Source organism: Thamnophis sirtalis, unplaced genomic scaffold (assembly GCF_051295495.1).
Source record: "Thamnophis sirtalis isolate CommonGarterSnake01/CBP01778 unplaced genomic scaffold, rThaSir2_p1.2 scaffold_1, whole genome shotgun sequence".
Classification (NCBI taxonomy): Eukaryota; Metazoa; Chordata; class Lepidosauria; order Squamata; family Natricidae; genus Thamnophis; species Thamnophis sirtalis.
In genome coordinates this window covers 174,890,230-174,913,949 of record NW_028261381.1, presented here as the reverse complement: position 1 = coordinate 174,913,949, position 23,720 = coordinate 174,890,230, and the positions used below count along the sequence as shown (strand labels likewise).

Here is a 23,720-nt window from a genome sequence, read left to right as displayed (position 1 = left end):
TAGACAGACAGATAGATAGATAGATAGATAGATAGATAGATAGATAGATAGATAGATAGATAGAAGGAATTGATAAATAGATTATAGATAGATATAGATAGATAGATGGATGGATGGATGGATGGATGGTATTCAGCAGGTTCTGGCTAGTTCTGGAGAACCAGTAGTGGAAATTTTGAGTAGTTCAGAGAACCAGTAAATGCCACCTCTGACTGGCCCCACCCCCATCTATTCTCTGTCTCCGGAGTCCCAGCTGATCAGGAAGAAATGGGGATTTTGCAGTAACCTTCCCCTGCCACGCCCACCATGCCATGCCAACAGAACTGGTAGTAAAAATAGATAGATAGATAGATAGATAGATAGATAGATAGATAGATAGATAGATAGATAGATAGATAGATAGATAGACAGACAGACAGACAGACAGACAGACAGATAGATAATGAGAGAGATGGTAGATTGATAGATAGATAGATAGATAGATAGATAGATAGATAGATAGATAGATAGATATAATGAGAGAGATGGTAGATTGATAGATAGAGATAATGAGAGAGATGGTAGATTGATAGATGATAGAGATAGATAGATAGATAGATAGATAGATAGATAGATAGATAATGAGAGAGATGATAGGTAGACAGACAGACAAAGATGGATTTGAGAGAGAGAAGAGAGAGAGAGAAGAGGGAGAGATCACCTTTGTGGGGGGGCCCTTTAAATCTTCATTATTGATGTGAGTTGGAGAAAAATTGAGAGGAAGAGAATAACAGGAGAGCCCATCCCACCCTCCTTCTTTTGAGAGGTTGGGGAAAATGCATTTCCATCCCAAGCCATTCTCACCCTGGGGAAGCTTTGAAAGGTGGGTGGACTTCAACTCCCAGAATTCCCCAGCCAGCATAGGTTCCTTTCCTCCCTTCCGCAGCTTTTCCCGTTGCCGCCCTCTGCCCATGCTCAGAAACCCTTTCCCCAACGCCGGCAAGTGTGTGGAAGGAAGCCCCCGAGGACCGGAGGGGTTGCAGGAAGGCACCCGCCCACCCAACCGCTTCAAAGCCCGACGGACGATGCCCCCGCAGCCCCCTCCCACCTCCTTTCCGCCCGCCTTCTGTGCGTGCTCAGAGGCACCCTCGCCCCGGCACGGCTAGCTCCTGGCGGGGCCGGGATGGCCGCCGGGGGAACCTCCGTACCTCGCCCCGCCGTACCTGCAGCCGCCCCAGCCCCAACCCCAGCCATGGTCCGGGCGCTGCTGCTGCTGCTGCTTCAGGCCGGCAGCATCCTCGCCTGGCCGGCCGCGGGAGACGGAAACAAAGGGGGGCGGAGAAAAGGCAGGAGCTGCCCGGCAGGAGGAGGAGGAGAAAGGCGGCGGGGGGAGCGAAGGTGGGAAGAAGGGAGGTGGAGGAAGGAGGAGAAGAGGGAGGGAGGGGAGAGGAAAGGAAGGAAAGAGGAGGGAGGGAGGAAAAATAAGGCGGGAGGGAGATATAAAGGTAAAAGAACAAGGAGGAAAGGAGAAAAGGAAGGAAGGAAAGGGAGGAAGAAAGGAAGAAAGAAAGGAAGGAAAGAGGAGGGAGGGAGGAAAAATAAGGAGGGAGGGAGAAAGAAATATAAAAGAACAAGGAGGAAAGGAGAAAAGGAAGGAAGGAAAGGAGGGAGGAAGTAAAGAAAGAAGAGAGAGGGATGGAGGAAGATGAGACAGGGAAGGAAGGAAGGAAGGAAGGAAGGAAGGAAGGAAGGAAAAATAAGGAGGGAGGGAGGAAGAAAGGTCAAAGAACAAGGAGGGATGGAGAAAAGGAAGGAAGGAAAGGAGGGAGGAAGTAAGGAAAGAAGAGAGAGGGAGGGAGGAAGATGAGACAGGAAAGGAAGGAAGGAAGGAAGGAAGGAAAAAGGGAGGGAGGAAGAAAGGTCAAAGAACAAGGAGGGATGGAGAAAAGGAAGGAAGGAAAGGAGGGAGGAAGAAAGGAAGGAAAGAGGAGGGAGGGAGGAAGGAAAGAAAAATAAGGAGGGAGGGAGAAAGAAAGGTAAAAGAACAAGGAGGAAAGGAGAAAAGGAAGCAAGGAAAGGAGGGAGGGAGAAAGAAAGATAAAAGAACGAGGAAAGGAAGGAAAGGAGGGAGGAAGAAAGGAAGGAAAGAGGAGGGAGGAAAAATAAAAATAAATATAAAAGAACAAGGAGGAAAGGAGAAAAGGAAGGAAGGAAAGAAGGGAGGAAGTAAGGAAAGGGGAGAGGGAGGGAGGAAGATGAGACAGGGAAGGAGGAAAGGAAGGAAAAATAAGGAGGTTGGTTACAAAACTTTTGTGCATCTCTTCCACCGTCATCAAGCATTATTCATATTAACTCAGTATTTTAACTCAAATATTTATACATGTGACCCTTATACCTCCATTTTTATTTGACTATAATTGTTTAAACGTCCTTCATCATAAAATATACCAAGATTTAATACATAACCACATACTGGCATTTCATTTACTATTTCTAAAATCCTCCAATAACACTGAATCCTTATGTCCTATTCTAGCTAAACATCCATAATATTTAGTAACAAAATTTTCTAATCCTCCTTTCCAAATCACTGTTTACAACTTACATCCAGTTTCCTTATGTTGTACCCATATATCTATATATCTATATATCTATATCTATATATCTATATCTATCTATCTATCTATCTATCTATCTATCTATCTATCTATCTATCTATCTATCTATCTATCTATCTATCTATATCTATCTATCTATCTATCTATCTATCTCTATCTATCTATCTATCTATCTATCTATCTATCTATCTATCTATCTATCTATATATATATATATATATATATATATATGTTGTTATCATTATCCGTCCTTTATTTGACTATATCCTGTATCATAAAATCCCCCCCCCTAAATAATCAAGACTTAACTGAATGTAACTTAGTTCTTTTTTTATTAACCTTTATATATAATCCAAAAGGGTTTCTAATCTTCCTTTGATGGGTATCATTCAATATTCATAATTATTACTTATCATAACACTACACATTGTATGCATTATTATCATTATCAATTATTTATTAACTCTATTTATTGTCACTAAATTACACCAAGTTTAACTAGTTTTAAATTATACACTTCCATCTATCAACCTGTCTTGATCAAAATCTTGGCACTTGGAAATGGGAAGCAGAAAGGAATTAATTTTTCGGATGGTAGCAAAATAGCAGGACCTTCTTCGGCCTTTGAAGGTTGCAAGGAAGAAGCTGGCCAGCAGAGGACACATTGTAATTTGTGCCAATGTATGGCGGTAGACTCCTAGAATTCCAAAGGTCCTGCAGTGAGTTGGCCGTGGTCAATTGGCAATGGCAAGTTGGCCATAATGAGTTGGCCCTGGCAATTTTGGCCATGATGTGTTGGCCATGGCAAGTTGGCCAAAACATGTTGGCCATGGCAAGTTGGCCATGGCAACTGGCCCATAATGAGTTGGCCATGGCAAGTTGGCCATGACGTGTTGGCCATGGTAAGTTGGCCATGATGAACTGTTGGCCATGGCATGTTGGCCAAAACATGTTGGCCATGGCAAATGGCCCATAATGAGTTGGCCATGGTAAGTTGGCCATGGCAATTTGGCCATGACATGTTGGCCATGGCAAGTTGGCCATGGCAAGTTGGCGAAAACATGTTGGCCATGGCAAATGGCCCATAATGAGTTGGCCATGGCAAGTTGGCCATTACGTGTTGGCCATGGTAAGTTGGCCATGATAAATTGGCCATGGCATGTTGGCCATGATGAACTGTTGGCCAAAACATGTTGGCCATGGCAAATGGCCCTAATGAGTTGGCCATGGCAAGTGGGCCATAATGAGTTGGGCACGGTAAGTTGGCCATGGCAATTTGGCTATGACGTGTTGGCCATGGCAAGTTGGCCATGATGAGTTGGCCATGATGAGTTGGCCATGATGAGTTGGCCATGGCAAGTTGGCGAAAACATGTTGGCCATGGCAAATGACCCATAATGAGTTGGCCATAGCAATTTGTCCATGATGTGTTGGCTGTGGCAAGTTGGCCATGATGAGTTGGCCATGGCAAGTTGACCATGACGTGTTGGCCATGGCAAGTTGGCCGTGATGAATTTGCCATGGCATGTTGGCCATGATGTGTTGGCCATGACGTGTTGGCCATGTCAATTTGGCTGTGGCAAATTGTTCCATTCCCAAGAAGAAGGGGGTCAACCTATTCTCCAAAGCATCTGAAGGCAGACCAAGAAGCAGTGGATGGAAACTAATCAAAGTGAGAAGCAACCTGGAATTAAGGAGAAACTTCCTAACAGTGAGGACAATTAACCAGTGGGGCAGCTTGCCACCAGAAGTTGTGGCTGCTCCATCAGCGAAGGCTTTTAAGAAGAGACAGGAGAGCCACCTTGTCTGAAACGGGATACGGATTCCTGCTTGAGCAGGGGGGGGGCTGGACTACAAGACCTCCAAGGTCCCTTCCAACTCTGTTATCCTATTGTATTCATAAATGGTTGGGTGGAGTAGCAAATCCCCTAAAGACAAGCAGGGGAGGAAAAACAGCTGTACCTGCAGCCATTCTCTCCTGCTTCTGTTGCACCCGGCCTCCTTCTGTCAAACTTTTTTTTTTTAAATCAGAATATTTATTGAAGTTGAAAAGGGCAGAGCTTCTGGAATGTGGAAAGACAAACAGCAGATCGAAGGTGGTGATTTACAGAAAGGAAAAAAAAATCCTGCCAAAAAGAGATTTAACCTTCTAGGTTTGCCAGCCAGCTAGGAAACGCCAGGTCTGCCCTGTTTTTCTGGGTAAGATAAACAAGACATTTCTGGGCTCCAGTTCAAGAATGAATCGTTGCCAACCTTGGTCAGGCTGCATTTCTCTTAAAGGGACAGCGCTCGGGAGTGGGCAGAGATAGACTAGAGTTGAAAAGGACCTTGGAGGTCTTCTAGTGCAGTGTTTCTCAACCTTGGCAACTTGAAGATGTCCGGACTTCAACTTCCAGAATTCCCCAGCCAGCGAATGCTGGCTGGGGAATTCTGGGAGTTGAAGTCCAGACATCTTCAAGTTGCCAAGGTTGAGAAACACTGTTCTAGTGTAACACACCCCCCCCCCTGCTCAGGCAGGAAACCCTACGCCAGATGGCGGCTTTAATTCAAGCAGAAGAATTGTCTCCTGCTTGGGCGGTGTGGGTTGGACTAGATGACCTACAAGGTCCCTTCCAACTCTGTTAATCTCTTACTCACTTTTGTTTCTCTTTAGAAACCAATTCTGGGTCTTGGATTTTTTTTTTTAAGGAAGAAAAAACACCACCCCAAAATTCTCATTTTCAGTTTCTATGAACAGAGGGAACGAAAAATGTCATATTTGTCTGTTCTCTTTTTAATACGGGTAGTCCTCAACTTACGGCAGTTTGTTTAGTGACAGTTCCAAGTTACTGAAAAAAAAGGGGGGATTTAGGACCATTTCTCACACTTATGACCATTGCAGCATCTCCACGGCCACGTGATCAAAACCTAAGACGCTTGGCAACTGGCGTGTACTTATGACGGTTTCCTTATCCCGGGGTCACGTGATCAACTTTTGCAACCTCCTGACAATGGGGAATCCAGATTCACTTAACAACCATGTTACTAATTTAACAACTGCATTGATTCACTTAACGACAGTGGCAAGAAACGTCATAAAATGGGGCAAAACCCACCACAAAACTCTGGCTTAAAAGCATAACTTTTGTGCTCAATTGTGGTCCTAATAAATAAATTGTACACTCCGGCCTTCTACATCCGTGATATCTGGCGTGTTGTGCTCCAAATGATGATCTGTTTGTATTCGAAAGTCCCACAAGATCTTCACCTTCTCATTTTTCTATGTTCCCATGACTTTCTGGATATGGGTAAATCATATTTTTTTACACAATGACCAGTGGATGCTGTGAAATAATCTAACAATGACACAATGAAGAATTAATATAAGGTCTGGTGATATAATGTATAAGGTTAAGAACTTATTATAATGATATTTCGCTGCTGATAAGCAATGCTAATAGGGCAACAAATGAAAACTGGTATATATAGGCAGCGATGCCTTGTTGAACAATGAAGGAATAAGATCTCTGTTTGAAGGTATGAAATGCAAGGTTAACAATAAATATAAGTATACTTTCTGGGGAAAAATAATGCTAATGTTAACTGAATATATACTGTAGAATGGAAATGAGGCCTTTAGTTATATTAGATGAAACATTTGAGACGGTAAATATTATTTGAAGATGCAGATGTTAAAACACTTGTAACCAAACGACATGCTGCATGTGATGATTCCCCCCCCCCTTTTTGGGTCTCCCCCCCCTTTTTTTAAACCCTAGGTTATTGTGGTGTCTATTAAATATATAACAGAGAGATACGGGGTGTATGTATGGGGGGAAACGTAGTAGGGATGCACCTGTAATCAAATGACATACTGTATGGGATGATGGGTTTTTTCCCCCTTTTTTGTGTGTGTGTGGGTTTTTTTCTTTTCTTTTCCCTCTGCCTTTCTTTTTCTATTGTTATGTGATTATGTTGTCTATGTAACAAAAATAAAATTAAATTAAAAAAAAAAAGATTGAAGGGACCCCCTTCAAGAATAAAAGCAACTCGGTCGTGTCTAGCTTTGTAATCAGTTTGTGCGATTTTGCTGCATTCACTTATTAAATGTGAAACAGTTTCGACTTTGTTATTGCAAAGTCGGCAATTTGGGTTGTCGGTGGATTTTTGTATCTTCGCTTTCATGGCATTAGTTTGTAGTGCTTGTTCTTGAGCAGCCAGTATTAAACCTTCCGTTTCTTTCTTGATAGTTCCCATCTTAAGCCATGTCCATGTCAAGTTGTCATCCCATTTTCCTTCAATGTTTTTCAAGTGCTGTCCATGCAAAGCTTTGGTTTTCCATCCGTTTAATCTGTCATCCAGCTGTTTTTCCTTATATTCTGCCTTTGTTTCTGTTGTTTTTATGCTGTTCTCCGTATTCACATCCTGCAGCAATTTTTCTGTACTTTGGTTCACATAATCATTAAAACTTCATTTTTCTTCTTCTACAGTTTGATGTATTTGCAATAGCCCCCCCCCATGCCCCCTATTTTTCTTGGCAGGTAAAACCTGTTGATGTCACTTCGTGGGTGTAAAGCGTGGTACATATTCAAAAGTTTGCATGTTTTCCAGTCCAAGTTTTCCAGTTGATGATTCCAGCTGAGTAGCGAATCATTGGAACTGCCTATGTGTTAATGGCTTTAATTATGTTTCCAGCATTCAGCTTTGATTTTAATATTTTGCGGACCCTCCTGATGTATTCCTTTTGTGTTGACTCTTTGACTTTTCCATTCAAGATGTTATCTGCTTCCAATATGCCTAGGTACTTGTAAACATCATCCTTTGCTAATGCTTTCACTATATTTCCATTTCCCAGTTCTAGTCCTTCTGTTTTTTCCATTTTTCCTCGGCACATGGATAACATAGCACATTTTTCAAGTCCAAAGTTCATTTTGATGTCACTGCTGAACAGTTGAACTGTGTTGAGTATTGATTTAAGTTCAGTGGGGCTTTTTGCGTACATTTTTAAGTCATCCATGTATAGTAGATGGTTTATCTTGCCATGTTGGCTTGAGATTTGGTATCCCAGTTTTGTGTTTGTTATGTTAATCTTTGGTGAGATTGGTTGGCAGCTCGACAGCTCCAGTCCTAACCAAGGACCTAGGAACCATTAGGGTAACGTCGGAGGATATAAGCTGTTCCAAGTAGGGTGGTTTTTTGTGGAATCAGAATGTTCAAGTCTGATAAATTTAGAATTTCCAAATAGTGAGGTAGCCCTTTGGGTATTGCTCCAAGGGCTCCAATTACAATCGGGACAACACTCAATGATGATGATGATCATCATCATCACCATCACCATCACCATCACCATCACCATCATCATCATCATCTTTTCAGCATCCAGCCGGAATGGATTCTTTATAGTTTAATGTTAAATTTATTTGACATTTGGGTCTTTTTATCTCCTTTTTTATACACATGCACACAAAATGCCTTTTTTGTTAGCGCTGGATGTATGTTTTTGTGTTTTTCGTTTTGGACTTTACTCTCATTCACAAAATCAATATATAGTTTGAATTTAGATGCCTAGAGGGAGTTGGTTAATATGGAGGGGGCTTGTGATATCAGCATTTGTAATCTGTAAATCTTTTTTTTTTAATTAAAGTTTTGTATTCTTTCCGTTTTCCTAACATATAATCACATGTATACTATTACATAACCAACATCATATTGTATTGTTAAATGTTTACATCAATTCATCTTACCAGCAACTCCCAAGTAATCTGTAAATCTTTGTGTTTTTTGCTGCACCGAAAAAAGATGGATATTGCTACTTTTTCTCCAGTCTTTCTTCTCTCTGTTTTCACCTTCTTAGCCTCTTCTTAACTTTATTTATGTACTTATATCCTGCCTTTATTATTTTGGAGAACATGTCTGATACGCTTCCATCTCTTTTCCCCACAACAACAACCCTGTGGGGTGGGCTGAGAGAATGTGACTGACCCAAAGATCACTGAACAACTGGTTGTAAATCAAGAAGTCTCTCTCTCTCTCTCTTTCTCTCTCTCTCTCTTTCTTTCCCTCCCTCCCTGTCTCTCTTTCTCTCCCTCATTCCCTTTCTCTCTTTTCTTTCTTTCTTTCTCTCCCCCTATCTCCCTCTCTTTCTCTTTCTCTTTCTCTCCTTCATTCCCTTTCTCTCTTTTCTTTCTTTCTTTCTCTCCCCCTACCTCCCTCTCTCATTTCTCTCTCTCTCTCATTCTTTCTCTCTCCCTCCCTTTCCCTTTCTCTTTCTCTTTCTTTCCCTCCCTCCCTGTCTCTTTCCCTCCCTCCCTTTCTTTTCTTTCTATCTCCCTCCCTCCCTCCCTCTCTTTCTCTTTCTCTTCCTCATTCCCTTTCTTTCTTTCTTTCTCTCCCCCATCTCCCTCTCTCATTTCTCTCTCTCTCTCATTCTTTCTCCCTCTCTTTCTCTCTCTATTTCCCTCCCTCCCTCTCTCTCCCTCCCTCCCTTTCTTTCTTTTCCTTCTATCTCCCTCCCTCTCTTTCTCTTCCTCATTCCCTTTCTCTCTTTTCTTTCTTTCTCTCCCCCCTACCTCCCTCTCTCATTTTTCTCTCCCTCCCTCTCTCTCGCTCTTTCTCTCCCTCCCTCCCTTTATCTTTTTCTCTCTCTCTCTCCCTCCCTCCCATTCTCTCTTTATTTATTTCTCTTTCTCTCTCTCTTTCTCCCTCCCTCTCTCTTCCTCTCTCTCTCTCTCTCTCTCTCCTGGCCCTTGTTGGTCACCAGGAGCTCAGCCTCAATTTCCCCAACAGCAACAGGCTGGATTTGAACTCCAAACCCTTGCTTTGCCCAGAATCACCAAGAGAGACATCTCGAAAGCAGCTTTCTGCACTTTCTCAGAAAACCCTGCTCCTCTTCTCCCTTTTCTCCTCCATTCGGGAAAAACCGAAGCTGCTGCCCGGTGGGGCCAGGGACAGATACGAATCACGACAGCTGGCCGGGACCAACCAGCAAGTCTGAATTCGTCCTTTGCCTCCGAAACAAAAGCCAGCCGCCTCCTTTTCTTCATGTGAGTTCAAGCGAGGAAGAACCAGCTGGCAAAAAACCTCCTGGGCCCCTTGTCCTGTCCAAGGTCCGAGCGGCCAAGGGCACCGGCTGAGGGGACGGCCCCCGGGGAAATTTACAGGTGACTGGGGGAAAAAAAACCCCCAGGAAGAAGAAGAAGAAAAAAATCCGTGCTGTTGAATTTATTGCATTTTTGCTTCCTGGTGTAAATTCCTCAACTCTGCAGAAAGAGAGAGAGAGAGAGAGAAAGTCCTTCAACCACTGGCCAGAGTGGCAGGAAGCGATGGCTGGACCAGGCCAGCGGTCAGCCAAAGGCAAGGCCGCTCTGCCCCCCCATTACTACGAGGGCTTCTTGGAGAAAAAGAATCCGTGGGATGAGGTACCTTTCTCTGGCTTGCTTGGGGGGGAAGAAACGGAGGGGGAGAAAAGGCATGGGAAAACCAGAAGGGAGGCTCTTTGGAAGCTGTGCACATCTGGGGGAGGGGGATACAGCTGTTCCCCCCCCTCCCTGGGAGAGGAGGGCAGGGGCTGAATCTTAAATCGGGGTGGGTGGGGGTTCAAATCTTATCTGGCACATCAGGAAGTGTAAGGGTATGTGAGAAGGACTTTGAGAGACTGATGAAGAATTGATTCCTAGGAACGGACAGATAAGAGGCAGCGTAGCCCTCAGCTGTACAGGTAGTCCTCGACTTACAACAGTTCGGTTAGTGACCGTTCAAGAGCCAAGGTGGCGCAGTGGTTAAATGCAGCACTGCAGGCTACTGCTAGATCAGCAGGTCAGCGGTTCAAATCTCACCGGCTCAGGGTTGACTCAGCCTTCCATCCTTCCGAGGTGGGTAAAATGAGGACCCAGATTGTTGGGGGCAATATGCTGACTCTCTGTAAACCGCTTAGAGAGGCCTGAAAGGCCTATGAAGCGGTATATAAGTCTACTGCTATTACAACGGCAGTGCCCGTTTTTCACACTTAACGACCGTTGCAACATCCCCGCAATTTACATCCGGGTGCTGGACCTCTGGTTCCTATTTAGGACAGTTGCCCATGTCCCGGCCGTCCCGTGATCCCCTCCCGAACAAGCAAAGTCAATGGGGAAGCCGGATTCCCTTAACAACCGTGTTACTAATTTAACAGCCGCAGTGATTCGCTTAAACACACGCGGCAAGAAAAGTCGTAAAAACGGCGCACAACTCACTTAAGAAATGTTTCACTTAGCGACATAAATCCTGGGGTCAAACGTGATCGTACGTCGAGGACTACCTGTATAAGGGAGGGAGAAAGAGACTCAGGAGGGACCCTCCCTAGTTTCTCAGGCTTTCATGGAGACGGGCCAGGCGGGAGAGGTGAATGCTGCCTAGGGAACAGACAGATAAGAGGCAGCATAGCCTGAAGCTGCATAACGGGTGGAGGAAGAAGCTCAGAAGAAACCCTCCCTAGTTTCTTTGGATGTAAAGGAGACTCGGGAAGAAATGCTGCCTTGGGAACAGTCAGATAAGAGATAGCCTAGCCCTCAGCTGCACAACAAATGGAGAAAGAGATTTAGAAAGGACTCTCCCTAGCTTCTCAAGCTGTAAAGGGAGGGGAGGAGAGATACTGCCTAGCAAACGGTCAGATAAGAGGCAACATAGTTTGAAGCTGCACAAAATGAATGGAGAAAGAGGTTTAGAAGGGGACCCTCCATAGTTTCTTGGACTGTAAAGTGGGGGGGGGATGCTGCCTAGGGAGTAGATAAGAGGCCACATTGCCACAGCTGCATAACAGGTGGAGAAAGAAACTTAGAAGGAACCTCCTTAGTTTCTCAGGAGATGGGGATTACATTCTAGCCAGGGAACAGTCAGATAAGAGGCCCCATAGCCCTCTGCTGTATAACGGGCGGAGAAAGAGGGTCAGAAGCAGAGGTGGGTTCCTACCAGTTCGCACCTATTCGGTAGAACCGGTTCGTCAAATCTACCAAACCGGTTAGAAGAGTCCACCAGTGGACCCGGAAAGCAGGCCACACCTACAGAAGAGGTTCCAAAATTTTTTGAAACCCACCACTGACACACACACACAAACACTCATACAGAGAGAGAAAGAGAAAGAGAAAGAAAGGAAGAAAGAAATAAAAAAAAGAAAAAAAAGAAAGAAAAAGAGAGATGAAAGAAAAAAAGGAAAAAGGGACAGAGAGACAAAAGGAAGGAAAGAGAGAGAGGGAGAAAGAAAGAAAGAAAGAAAGAAAGAAAGAAAACACATGGCCAGCAAGCCACTCCCACCAGGTCACATGCCCGGCAAGCCACTCCCACAAAGGAGGCCACACCCACAGAGTAGGTTCGAAAATTTTTTGAAACCCACCACTGGTCAGAAGGGACCCTCCCTAGTTTCTCAGGCTGTAAAGGAGAGGTGGAAGGAAGAGATGCTGCCTAGTGAACGGTCAGATAAGAGGCAGCATCGCCGGAAGCTGTATAACAAATGGAGAAAGACATTCAGAAGGGACCCTCTATAGTTTCTTTGGCTGTAATGGGGGGGGGGGGGAGGATGCTGCCAGGGAACACATAACAGGCAGCATAGCCCACAGCTGCATAACGGATGGAAAAGTCGGATAAGAGGCTGCATAGCCCTCTGCTGCATAACGGGTGGAGAAAGAGGGTCAGCAGGGACCCTCCCTAGTTTCTCAGGCTGTATAGGAGAGGTGGAAGGAAGAGATGCTGCCTAGTGAACGGTCAGATAAGAGGCAGCATAGTCTGAAGCTGCATAATGGAGAAGGAAGCTCAGAAGGGACCCTCTATAGTTTCTTCGGCTGTAATGGGGGGTGGTGGAGTGGAATGCTGTCTAGAGAACACATAAGAACATAGGAAACATAGTCCATAGTTGCATAAAGGTGGAGAAAGAAACTCAGAAGAGACCCTCCCTAGTTTCTCAGTCTGTAAAGGAGACAGGGGAATACATTCTGGCCAGGGAACAATCCAGTGGTGGGTTTCAAAATTTTTTGGCACCTGTTCTGTAGGTGTGGCCTGCTTTCCGGGTCCACTGGTGGAACCTCTTCTAACCGGTTTGGTAGATTTGACGAACCGGTTCTACTGAACCGGTGCGAACCGGTAGGAACCCACCTCTGGAACAATCAGAGAAGAGGCCACATAGCCCTCTGCTGTATAACGGATGGAGAAGGAGGCTCAGAAGGGACCCTCCCTAGTGTCTCAAGGTGTAAAGGAGAATGAAACGGGGACAAAAATTGTACTTCCGGATTTGCAAGATTCTGTCATTTTATTATGAATTAGAATGAGCTACTCCGGTTACCTTTCCATGAGGTGAAAAGAATTTAATGGGAAAAAGTTGAGAAACTTTGATAATTCTTTGGCCCCGGCTGCCACGTGCCTCATTGTCGTCATTCAGTGACGGTACAGAAAAATTGGACTTTGCATTTTGTACGTCTCGGGGTTTCCGTTTTGTTTTGCTAATCGCTTAGTCATCGTGTGCTTTGGTAACTTACAGAAGTAATAAACTGTGATGGAATGGAAATGCAAGTCTGATTATTGTGTGTGTGTTTGTTTATTTGCTTACTTATTTATTTATGGAATTTATATTGTGGGCTATTCACACATGGCGGACTCAAGGCGGCTTACAGAATATAAAACCTCATATAAAAACAATAAAGCCAATAAAAGAAGATTCCTATAATAAATTAATATAATAAAATCACCCCCACCCCCCAGGTTAAGGCGCTGCCCTAGAAGCCAGGAGACTGTGAGTTCTAGTCCCGCCTTAGGCATCATAGCCAGTTGGGCAATAATTCACAGCTGTGGCAAAACAGGGCAAAACTCACAACAAACGTCTCACTTAGCAACGTGAACTTGTGGGCTCAATTCTGGTCGGACGTTGAGGACTACCTGAACTTCGATGGAACGTTTTCGCTCTGGAAATCCCAGAAATTGCAATTTTTTTTTAAAAAAAAGTCCACTATGTTGTTGACTGCAGATGGGGCAAAAAAATCAAGATGGCGGCTGGGACTGCGAGTTCAAAGCCCTTATCGTTTCAAGAGAATCCCATTTAATCATTCCTCTGTTCTCTTTTTTATTTTAATAGGATTATAAGAAGTACTGGGCCGGTCTCTGGGGCTCCACACTGTATTTCTACCATACCAACAGAGAAAGTCAGGTAAGTCCAGTGTGGTGTTGCGTGGTGTGAAGCATGGCCAAGGGTTCAACTTTCGCTAACAGGGAACCTTCTACCACATGTGGTGGACTTGTCCCAAGGTTGGAAAATACTGGCGTAAGATAAGGAAGTGGCTAGACGAGATAATTGAGCGAAGGATGAAGCTGAAGCCAGAATTGTTTCTCCCGGCAATCTTTGATGGGAAAATGGAGGAAGAAAACCACAATACATAATATTACACACATTAACTGCAAGTAGAATCGTATTAGCACAGAACCGGAACCAAACAGATACTCCCCCAGATCTGATTATAAGAAGGGAAATCTAAGGATGTGCAGAAATGGATAGACTGTCTATGGAAACGAAGGAGGGAGAGGAAACTGAGGACTGTCAAATTTGGAATAGATGGTATTCCTGGCTTGAGAGTAAACACCAAATTTAAGGCCTAAAGGGTAAATGTATAAATGTATAGAGAGTATCTAAATAAAGATATTGTCAACTCCCAAGGTTGTTCTAGGGAGAGACGGGTGGGGGGGAGTGCATTCCAAGTTGTCGGCTGAAGTCGGATCTCAGATAACTGCAGCAGGATTGGGAGGGGTGCACCTCATTGGGGAATGTGATTGATGACACAGACAGAGGGGAAGGAAGGAACAGGGTTAAAATTCAGCTATAACTCAAGCAAAGCTTAGGCCTGACTGCGAAAAGATCTTGCCTATGGTGCTCCGAATACATGACTAGTTTTGTATTGAAACTCGGCTCGAGACTCATGAATCACTTGGGGCATTTTTAGGAAACCCTAACTTAGGATAATGATATAGAAATAGAGTTTTTTGTAAATAGGTTATGGGAAATATGGATACCGATGTTGAAAAGCTGTTACAAGTCTACATTTGTGTTTTGTCTTTTAAATGTTGAAAATTTAATAAATACTATTTAAAAAAGGGAGGGGGGGACCTCCCAAATTTGGTGCTTAAGTAAAACGGACTTCCCCATTGACTCTGCTTGTCATGCTCATGACAACCCCCTGTGGTCCATACACCTCCTTGCTCTCTCCTCCCCCCCACGCATGCACATGACTCCCCCCCCCCATCCCATACAGTCCATTTTGGCCCTAGCAGACCTCCCTGAAGTCTCCTGGGACCAAAACTGGCTGCAGGGGTGAGGCCCTGCACCCCCCATGTTCCCCCACCCCTGCACATGGGTGTGTGACCCCCCCTACGCATGCACTAACTGTAAACCCCCCTCCATGATCCCCACCCCACCCCCGCGCATGCGCACCACACCCACCCCTGTGGTTCGTTTTGGGCCTAGCAGGCCTCCCTGAAGCCTCCTAGGAACAGAACGGGCTGCAGGGGGGGAGACCCTGCACACACCCCCCCGTGCTCCTGCAACCCCCTCTCCGCACATGTGCATGTGACCACCCCCGCTCCACCTGTGCTTGCACACATGTCTCCCGCATGCATGGTAGGGACCTGAAAACCAGCTGGCTGGCGGGAGGTGCGGTGCAGCTGAACTGGGCGACGGCTCGCCTGCCCGCAGACGTTCGCTCTATATGAAGTTTCTGTTTCCTTGCAAGGATGTAGTGTGGGAGGGGTTTGGTTAGCATTGCTTTAAATAGCTGGTTTTAAGTGAGACGCTTCAGTTCTTGCCTACATCTCTTGCTATCACAAACCTTCCAATCAAAGCTTCTTTTGGAACCACGGGAGTGTCAAGAGTCCTCCTTTCTTGGGAAGATTGGAGAGGCAAGACCCTATAGACGTTTTTTTCCAGTGCCGTTGTAACTTCAAGCGGTCACTAAATGAACTGTTGTAACTCGAGGACTACCTGTGCTTATATCTATCTAATCTAACTTGTTGAACATCTTTTTTTTACAAGCGTGGAATGGATTCCTACCCATTCATTTATTCACTGAATACAATTTTGATCAACTGTCATCATAACGATGCCCTAGATAAATTAAGCAGGGGGCTAAAAAAAAAACCGAATAAGTTTGGGGCCACAGATTAGCGGTAGATTATTTGCTTTTCATGGTCCCGGATTCAAATCCTCCGCACCTCTATGTCAAGTTTGAACCATGTTCTTTGCTGTTGCAACCATTATCGCTTCTCAGCTTGCCAACAAACCCATGTGTGCATGTGTGGATTTGATATGGAATATATGCCCCAGACATCAAGAAGACGAGCTGTGAGAGCCAAGGACACTTCGGCAGGTGTTTGCCAACACCAAAGACTTTTTCTCAGAACAAGACAAAGAAACTCCATTGGACAATGTGACCCGCTCTAATAGGGAGAGGGAGAATCCTATATTTTAATTATGTGGCTTTGCATGGGAATTAGCTAGATCTGGTTTTGCCCTCACCGGTTGTGAAATGGTGTACTCAATAAAGTTTTGCATTCAGAGATTGGATCGCCTCAACCGTGCTTGTTATGCCTGTCAGTCAGAACATTGATATTCTAGTGACATAAGACTCTCCTTTATTTGAATCTTGTAAAAAAATGTTGGGCCAAAAGGATAAACAGGGAAAAGGTAAACGTAAACGTAAGAAGGAAGAAGGCAACCTTGAGGACTAGAAGCTTGGAAACTAACCTTTTTACTCGTTCTTCCTCACCTCCAGTATATTGAGAAAATTGATCTGACTGACTTGGTCTCCTGGCCGAAGACAACTGTCCAAGAAGTGTGAGTTCCATGTCTACAGAAAAACCAGGGCTGGTTCTGAGGATGTTGAACCAAGAAATAAAGTTGAGGGTAACGTATTTTCTTTCTTTCTTTTTTGGTTACAAAGGGATGATTCCACCCGTGAGCTGTTGTTGAAATAAAAAGTTGTGCATGTGATTGTAGTATAAAGTATGCCAAGAGCTCAGATGCAAAAATCTTTCCAAACCATATGCAATACAATAGCAGAGTTGGAAGGAACCTTGGAGGTCTTCTAGTCCAACCCCCTGCCTAGGCAGGAAACCCTGTACCGTTCCAGACAAATATCATCTTTTTTGTTTTTTTAAACTTTAAATCCAAGTCAATATTTGTATCCTGCTAGAAAAAGGCTGCATTAATCTAGGACAGGGGGCTCCCACACTAGGCCACTTTAAGACTTGTGGACTTCAACTCCCAGAATTCCTCAGCTAGCCACGCTGGTTGAGGAATTCTGGGAATTGAAGTCCACAAGTGGCCAAGTTTGGGAGACCCCCGGTCTAAAATCTAAATCACAACAAAATTAATTCTAGAATGTTGGGAGGCTCTATAACTGGAAGATCTTCAACTAAGATTGGACGTCCGTTTTCTCTGAGATAGTGGGAGAAGTCCTGTGTGGGCTGGAGGTTGAATTAGATTACTAGAAGATCTCAAGTTCTCTTCCAACTCTATGGCTCTTGATTCCATGATCTCCAAGGTGTCCTCTAACCCTGTGACTCTATGATTTCATGACCTCCAGGGTTGCTTCCAACCTTGTGACTCTATGATTCCAAGATGGCCAAGGTCCGTTTCAACCCTGTGACTCTATGATTCCATGACTTCCGTTTCAACCCTATTACTCCATGATTCCATGATCTTCAAGGTGGCTTCCAAGTTCCAACTCTATGACCCTGTGATACCATAGCCCAACTTCCAACCCTGTGACTCTATGATTCACAGCGACCCCATGGCTCCATGTTTCCATGATCTCCGAGGTCCCTTCCAATCTTGTGACTCTGTTATTCCAAGACCTCTGTTGTGACCCCTATAACCGTGATTTTATGACCTGCACGGTCCCTTCCAATTTTGTCACTCTTATGATTCCCAAACCTTTGTTGCAACTCCTATCACTGTGATCCCATGGTCTCTGAGGTCCCTTCCAATCCTTTGTCTCTATGAGTTCATGACCTCTGTTGCAAGCCCTATAGCTATGATTCCATGACCTCCAAGGTGGCTTCCAACTCTGTAACGCTGTGATTCCATGATCTCCAAAGTCTTTTTCCAAACATGTGACTCTATGGTCCACAACGACCCCATAACTCCATGGTTCCATGACCTCCAAGGTCCCTTCCAACCCCCGTGACTCTATGACTCCATGACCTCTGTTGCCAACCCTATCTGTGACTCCATGGCCTCCATGGTCCACAACGATCCCATAACTCCACGATTCCATGACCTCCAAGGTCCCTTCCAACCCCGTGACTCTATGACTCCATGACCTCTGTTGCCAACCCTATCTGTGGCGCCATGGCCTCCAACCAAGGTCCCTTCCAACCCTGTGACTCTATGATCCCATTGTTCTAATCTTGGCATGATTCTTACCTTACGTGGGCCTTGTTTCCCCTTTACAGATGGAAAGCCTGGAACAGCAGGAAATGTGGAAAAGTTTTATACTCACCATGGTGGAGGTAGGGGCAGTGGTGAAATCTAAAAAAAATTCCTAGCATTTCTGTGGGTGTGGCTTGATGGGGGTGTGTCATGTGACTGGGTGGGCGTTGCTATGAGGTCATGTCACTGAGTGGGGGGGGGTGTCAAAAGACAGAAACTCACTTTAACAATGTCCTGCTGGAGCAGGGGGTTGGACTAGATGACCTCCAGGTCCCTCCCAGCCCTGGATTGCTGTGCTCTTTCAAGGCATCCTCTGAAACTGCATCTAGTGCCAGGTTTGTGGTCCTTCCTCCCTCTCCTTTTTCCCTCCCTCCCTCCCTCCCCCCCTCTCTCCCCTTCTTCTTTCACAGCACACACCCCCCCCCCACTGCTTTTTAAAGCATTTTCCCCTGCTTATTTTACCCAAACCAACAGGGAAAAAATGCTTTAAAAAGCAGGGGAAAAGCTGTGAGCAGCGCGATCCTCGGAACCTTTCCCCTGGAGCAGGGGTTTGGACTAGATGACCTCCAGGTCCCTCCCAGCCCTGGATTGCTGTGCTCTTTCAAGGCATCCTCTGAAGCTGTGTCTAGTGCCAGGTTTGTGGTCCTTCCTCCCTCTCCTTTTTCTCTCCCTCCCTCCCTCCCTCTCTCTCTCTTTCTTTATGTTGGGGCCATCAAGCCGAGGACGACCTCTGAATGTTGTTAAAAACGTAGATTTTTTACGGTGGGTACCACCAGCTCAGTCTGCCTTCCGTCACCCTTAGATGAAGATCCCGGCATCCATGTCTTTGCTACCTGGACACCTGTACAGGTTGTCGGAAACCTTGGAGAAGGAAAAGGAGAGGCGATCCGACCTCAGCGTGAGCCTGAAAAGGGAAGAGAAACTGCCCGAGTAAGTTGTGAGCTGCTTGCGGTGTTTGCTCACACAAGCGTGCGATGGCCTTCTTTGTCTGTTTCTTCTGTGAAAACCGTTTACAGTGCAAATTGCATTACAGTCGCATCAAGCCTCAGTGGCGAAAGGGCCAGTCTAGAAACCAGGAGACGGTGAGTTCTAGTTCCCCCTTAGACGTGAAGGCTGGGCGGGGGAACTTTTGGGACATTCACCAGGAGACTGGGAGTTCTAGTTCCATTTTAGGCATAAAAGCCTGCTGGGTGACTTTGGGTCAATCACCAGGAGACGGTGAGTTCTAGTCCTGCCTTAAGCATGAGAACCAACTGTGTGACTTAGGACCCTTCACCAGGAGACTGGGAGTTATAGTTCCACCTTAGACATGAAAGCAGATAGGTGACATTGAGAAAATCTTTCTTTCTTTCTCTCTCTCTCTCTCTTTCTTTCTTTCCTTCCTTCCTTCTTTTTTCCATCTTTTTTCCTTTCTTTTTTCTCCTTCCTTCTTTCCTCCCTCTCTCCCTCCTTCTCTCTCTCTTCCTTGCTTCGTTGCTTTCTTTCTTCCTTGCTTCCTTGTTTTCTTTCTTTCCTTCCTTCCTTCTTTCCTTCCTTCTTTCCTTCCTTCCTTCTTTCCTTCCTTCCTTCTTTTTTTCTTTTTTTCTTTCTTTCCTTCTTTCCTTCTTTCCTTCTTTCTTTCTTTCTTTCTTTCTTTCTTTCTTTCTTTCTTTCTTTCTTTCTTTCTTTCTCTCTCTCTCTCTTTCTTTCTTTCTTTCTTTCTTTCTTCTCCCAGCTGTTTCTTCCAGGTCTCCAGAAAGGAAGCTGTGGCCCTTCTGGAGCAGAACGAAAATTATGGCAACATGTTGCTACGTCCTGGACAGGATGGGAAGAGCTTCTCGTTGACCGTTCGGCAGAAGGTCCCCGGGTGAGTTGGAAGGACAAAGGCGCGCGCACACGCGCGCGCACACACACTTCAATCTTTCAAGATCCGGTTACTGGCAGTTCTCGACTTATGACTTAATTCCTGCTCTTCGGACGTCTACAGAGAACAATGAGCTTAACGTACTACAGGTAGTCCTCAACTTACAACAGTTTGTTTAGTGACCATTTGAATTTACAGCGGCACCGAAAAAAGTGACTTAGGACCGTTTTTCACACTTACGACCGTTGCCGCATCCTCGTGGTCACATGATTTACCTTCAGAGGCTTGACCTCTGACTCACATTTATGACTGTGTCAGTGTCCCGGGGTCACGTGATCCCTCTTTTGCGACCTTCTGACATGCAAAAACCCACGGGGATTCACTTAACAACAGTGACACTAATTTAACAATTGCAGCGATTCACTTAACAAATGTGTCAAGGGAAGTCGTAAAATGGAGCAAAACTTCCTTAACAAATTTATCCCTTAACAGCATAAATTTTGGGCTCAATTGCGGTCGTAAGTTGAGGACTAGCCGTGTTTCGACTTCTGACCTTGGAAATGGCCTAAAATAGAATCATTGGACCTTGGGATGAAACTTAAGAGGGGACAGAATTCGAATTCCGTTTTGTGTTTTTTGCAGAGCCGTGAGCGTCAAGCACTATAAAATCAACGCCGTTGGTGGGGAATACGTCATCGTTATGGAAAAGCCGGTAAGGGGGACCAGGGGGGGTCGCAGGGGGGCGAGGAAGGCAAACCAGGTTTTTAGGAAAGAAGGGAGGGGAAAATAGGACTTGATCGGGTTTCAAGTTATGCATTTCAAATTTATACTTTTTAAAATGGACGTGCTCCCCAGGTTACTAGATCTCATGCAAGTGGGAAAAATTGTGAAAAGCTTGCATGGTCTCAGCTGAACCCTTGAAGCATATGGCAACCTTGTGAGATTATAGATAGTTCTTCCTCCCTCCCTCCCTCCCTCCCTCCCTCCTCCTTTTCGTCTCTATTTCTTTCCTCTCTCCCTCCAGTACTTCTCCTTTTCCTCCCTTCCTCCTTCTCTATTTGCACCCTTCCTTTCTTCCTTCCTCCCCTCCTTCCTTTTCTCCTCTATTTCCTCCCTCCCTTCCACCCTCCAGTACTTCTCCTTTTCCTTCCTTCCTTCCTTCCTTCCTTCCTTCCTTCCTTCCTTCCTTCCTTCCTTCCTTCCTTCCTTCCTCCTTCTCTATTTCCTTTCGCCCTTCCTCTGTTTCCTTCCTCCCCACTTCTCCTTCCCCTTGTTTCCTTTTTTCCTTCCCTTCCTTCCTTTCTCTCTATTTCCTTCCGCCCTCCCTCCCTTCCTCTGTTTCCTTCATTTTTTCCTCCCCTACTTCTCCTTCCCCTTCTTTCCTTCTTTCTTTTCCTTTTTTTCTTCTTTCCTCCCTTCCTCCCTTTCTCTTTCTCTATTTCCTTCCACCCACCCTTCCTCCTCTGTTCCTTCCTTTCTTCCTCCCCTACTTCTCCTTCCCCTTGTTTCCATTTTTCCTTTCCTTCCTTTCTTCCTTCCTTCCTTTCTCTCTATTTCCTTCCGCCCTCCCTCCCTTCCTCTGTTTCCTTCCTTTTTTCCTCCCCTACTTCTCCTTCCCCTTCTTTCCTTCTTTCATTTCCTTCTTTCTTTCCTGCCTTTCTCCTCCTCTATTTCCTTCTGCCCTCCCTCCCTCCCTCTGTTTCCTTCCTTTCTTCCTCCCTACATCTCCTTCCCGTTGCTTCCTTCCTTCTCCCACCCAAGCTCCAATACGGGAGAGTAGCTCAAAGCAGAGGAGAATTTCCAAGTGTCTTGCAATTCCGCAGTCATGTTTTGAGACTTTTTCCCCCCAGCCGATTTGACGAAAGCTTCCTCTCCCTTTCCACGCTCTCCCCTCCCTCGCTTTTCTCCCCTCCCCAGAATTACTGCTCCTCCCTCATGGCCGTGCTGGACTTCTTCATCACCAAGACCAGGGGGCTTCTGGTGCCCCTCAGTGTGGAGAAGAGCTACGCCATGGTGCTGGGTAGGCCTCAACCGTCTCTAGAGTTGTCTGGGAAATTGGAGAGAAAAGGGGGGAAATATCAGGTCATCCTCGACTTACGGCCGCAAGGGAGCCCCAAATTTCTGTGGCTAAGCAAGGCAGCTGCTTTGCCTCATTTTACGACCTTCCTTGCCACCGTTGTTAAGTGAATCGCTGCCGTCGTTCAGTGAATCACGCCCGTTGTTAAGTGAGTCGGGCAGTTTGTTAAGTGAATCCGGCTTCCCCGTGGACTTCGCTTGTCAGACAGTCGCAAAAGGGGATCACGTGACCCCTGGGACACTGCGACCGTCATAAATACGAACCACTTGCCAATCTTCTGGATTTTGATCACTTGACTACGGGGATGCTACGACGGTCGCAAGTGTGAAAAATGGTCCCTTTTTTCCCCGTGCCGCTGTAACTTGGAATGGTCACTAAACGGATGGTTGTAAGTCGAGGACTACCTGTAGTCCAAATGGCATCAGGAGTCAGAATCCCCTCCTCGTTTTCTACCGGGACTTGTCTTCTTTGCAGACGTTGTGGAGACAGATCAAAATCCGGAAGGGGAGCAGGGCATGTCGGGGTCCCCATTGGAGCCTGAAGACCCCCAGACCTCACCTGGGAAAGGTACTTCGACGCTGATTCCGAGGCTGAATTCGCACCTGGATCATGGAGGAAGGCAGCCTCCGTTTTACTTCCCGCTTCAAATTAACCCACAAATGCTATTTTATCCACAAATGCTGTTTTATTTTATTTCTCTTCTTTTCTTTTCTTTCTTTACTTTTCGTTACGTTACTTTACTTTATTCTATTCTATTCTATTCTTTTCTACTTTCTGTTACTTTATTTTATGTTATTGTATTTTATTATATTCTATTCTATTCTACTTTACTTTACGTTACTTTACTTTACTCTACTCTACTCTTCTACGTTACGTTACTTTATTTTATTTTATTCTAGTCTATTCTTTGCTTTGTTACTTTATTTTATTTTATGTTATTTTATTTTATTTTATTCTATTCTATTCTACTTTATGTTACTTTACTTTATGTTATTTTACTTTATTCTATTCTATTCTATTCTATTCTCTATGTTACGTTATGTTTATTTTATTTTATTTTATTCTAGTCTAGTCTATTCTACGTTACTTTACTTTACTTTACTTTACTCTATTCAATTCTATTCTACTTTATTTTATGTTACTTTATTTTATTTTATGTTATGTTCTTTTATACTATTCTATTCTATTCTACTTTACATTACTTTACGTTACTATTTTATTCTATTCTATTTTACTTTATGTTATTTTACTTTATGTTATTTTATTTTATTCTATTCTACTTTATGTTACTTTACTCTACGTTATGTTACTTTATTCTATTCTATTCTACTTTACTTTATGTTACTTTATGTTATTTTATTCTATTCTATTCTATTTTACTTTATGTTACTTTATGTTATGTTATTTTATTCTATTCTACTTTACTTTATGTTACTTTATGTTATTTTATTCTATTCTATTCTACTTTACTTTATGTTACTTTATGTTATGTTATTTTATTCTATTCTACTTTACTTTATGTTACTTTATGTTATGTTATTTTATTCTATTCTATTCTACTTTATGTTATGTTATTTTATTCTATTCTATTCTACTTTACTTTATGTTACTTTATGTTATGTTATTTTATTCTATTCTATTCTACTTTATGTTACTTTATGTTATGTTATTTTATTCTATTCTACTTTACTTTATGTTACTTTATGTTATGTTATTTTATTCTATTCTATTCTACTTTATGTTACTTTATGTTATGTTATTTTATTCTATTCTATTCTACTTTAT

The 23,720-nt window shown here is 44.2% G+C and overlaps 2 protein-coding genes across 2 annotated transcripts in view; one reads left to right on the top strand and one right to left on the bottom strand.

Annotated features, from left to right (window-relative positions):
* MPND (MPN domain containing) overlaps positions 1-1,399 on the bottom strand; it is a 33,436-nt gene extending 32,037 nt beyond the window's left edge. Inside the window, exon 1 of the mRNA XM_087703348.1 lies at positions 1,203-1,399. Coding sequence (XP_087559474.1) covers positions 1,203-1,233 — 31 coding nt within the window. The 5' untranslated portion in view covers positions 1,234-1,399. The remainder of the gene's footprint in view (positions 1-1,202) is intronic.
* Positions 1,400-9,477: 8,078 nt separating this feature from the next.
* Positions 9,478-23,720, top strand: part of STAP2 (signal transducing adaptor family member 2) — a 29,700-nt gene continuing 15,457 nt past the window's right edge. The window contains 10 exon segments of the mRNA XM_087703347.1: positions 9,478-9,994; positions 13,672-13,743; positions 16,355-16,385; positions 16,388-16,485; positions 18,039-18,095; positions 18,818-18,945; positions 19,730-19,861; positions 20,501-20,570; positions 21,776-21,878; positions 22,410-22,502. Coding sequence (XP_087559473.1) covers positions 9,899-9,994; positions 13,672-13,743; positions 16,355-16,385; positions 16,388-16,485; positions 18,039-18,095; positions 18,818-18,945; positions 19,730-19,861; positions 20,501-20,570; positions 21,776-21,878; positions 22,410-22,502 — 880 coding nt within the window. The 5' untranslated portion in view covers positions 9,478-9,898.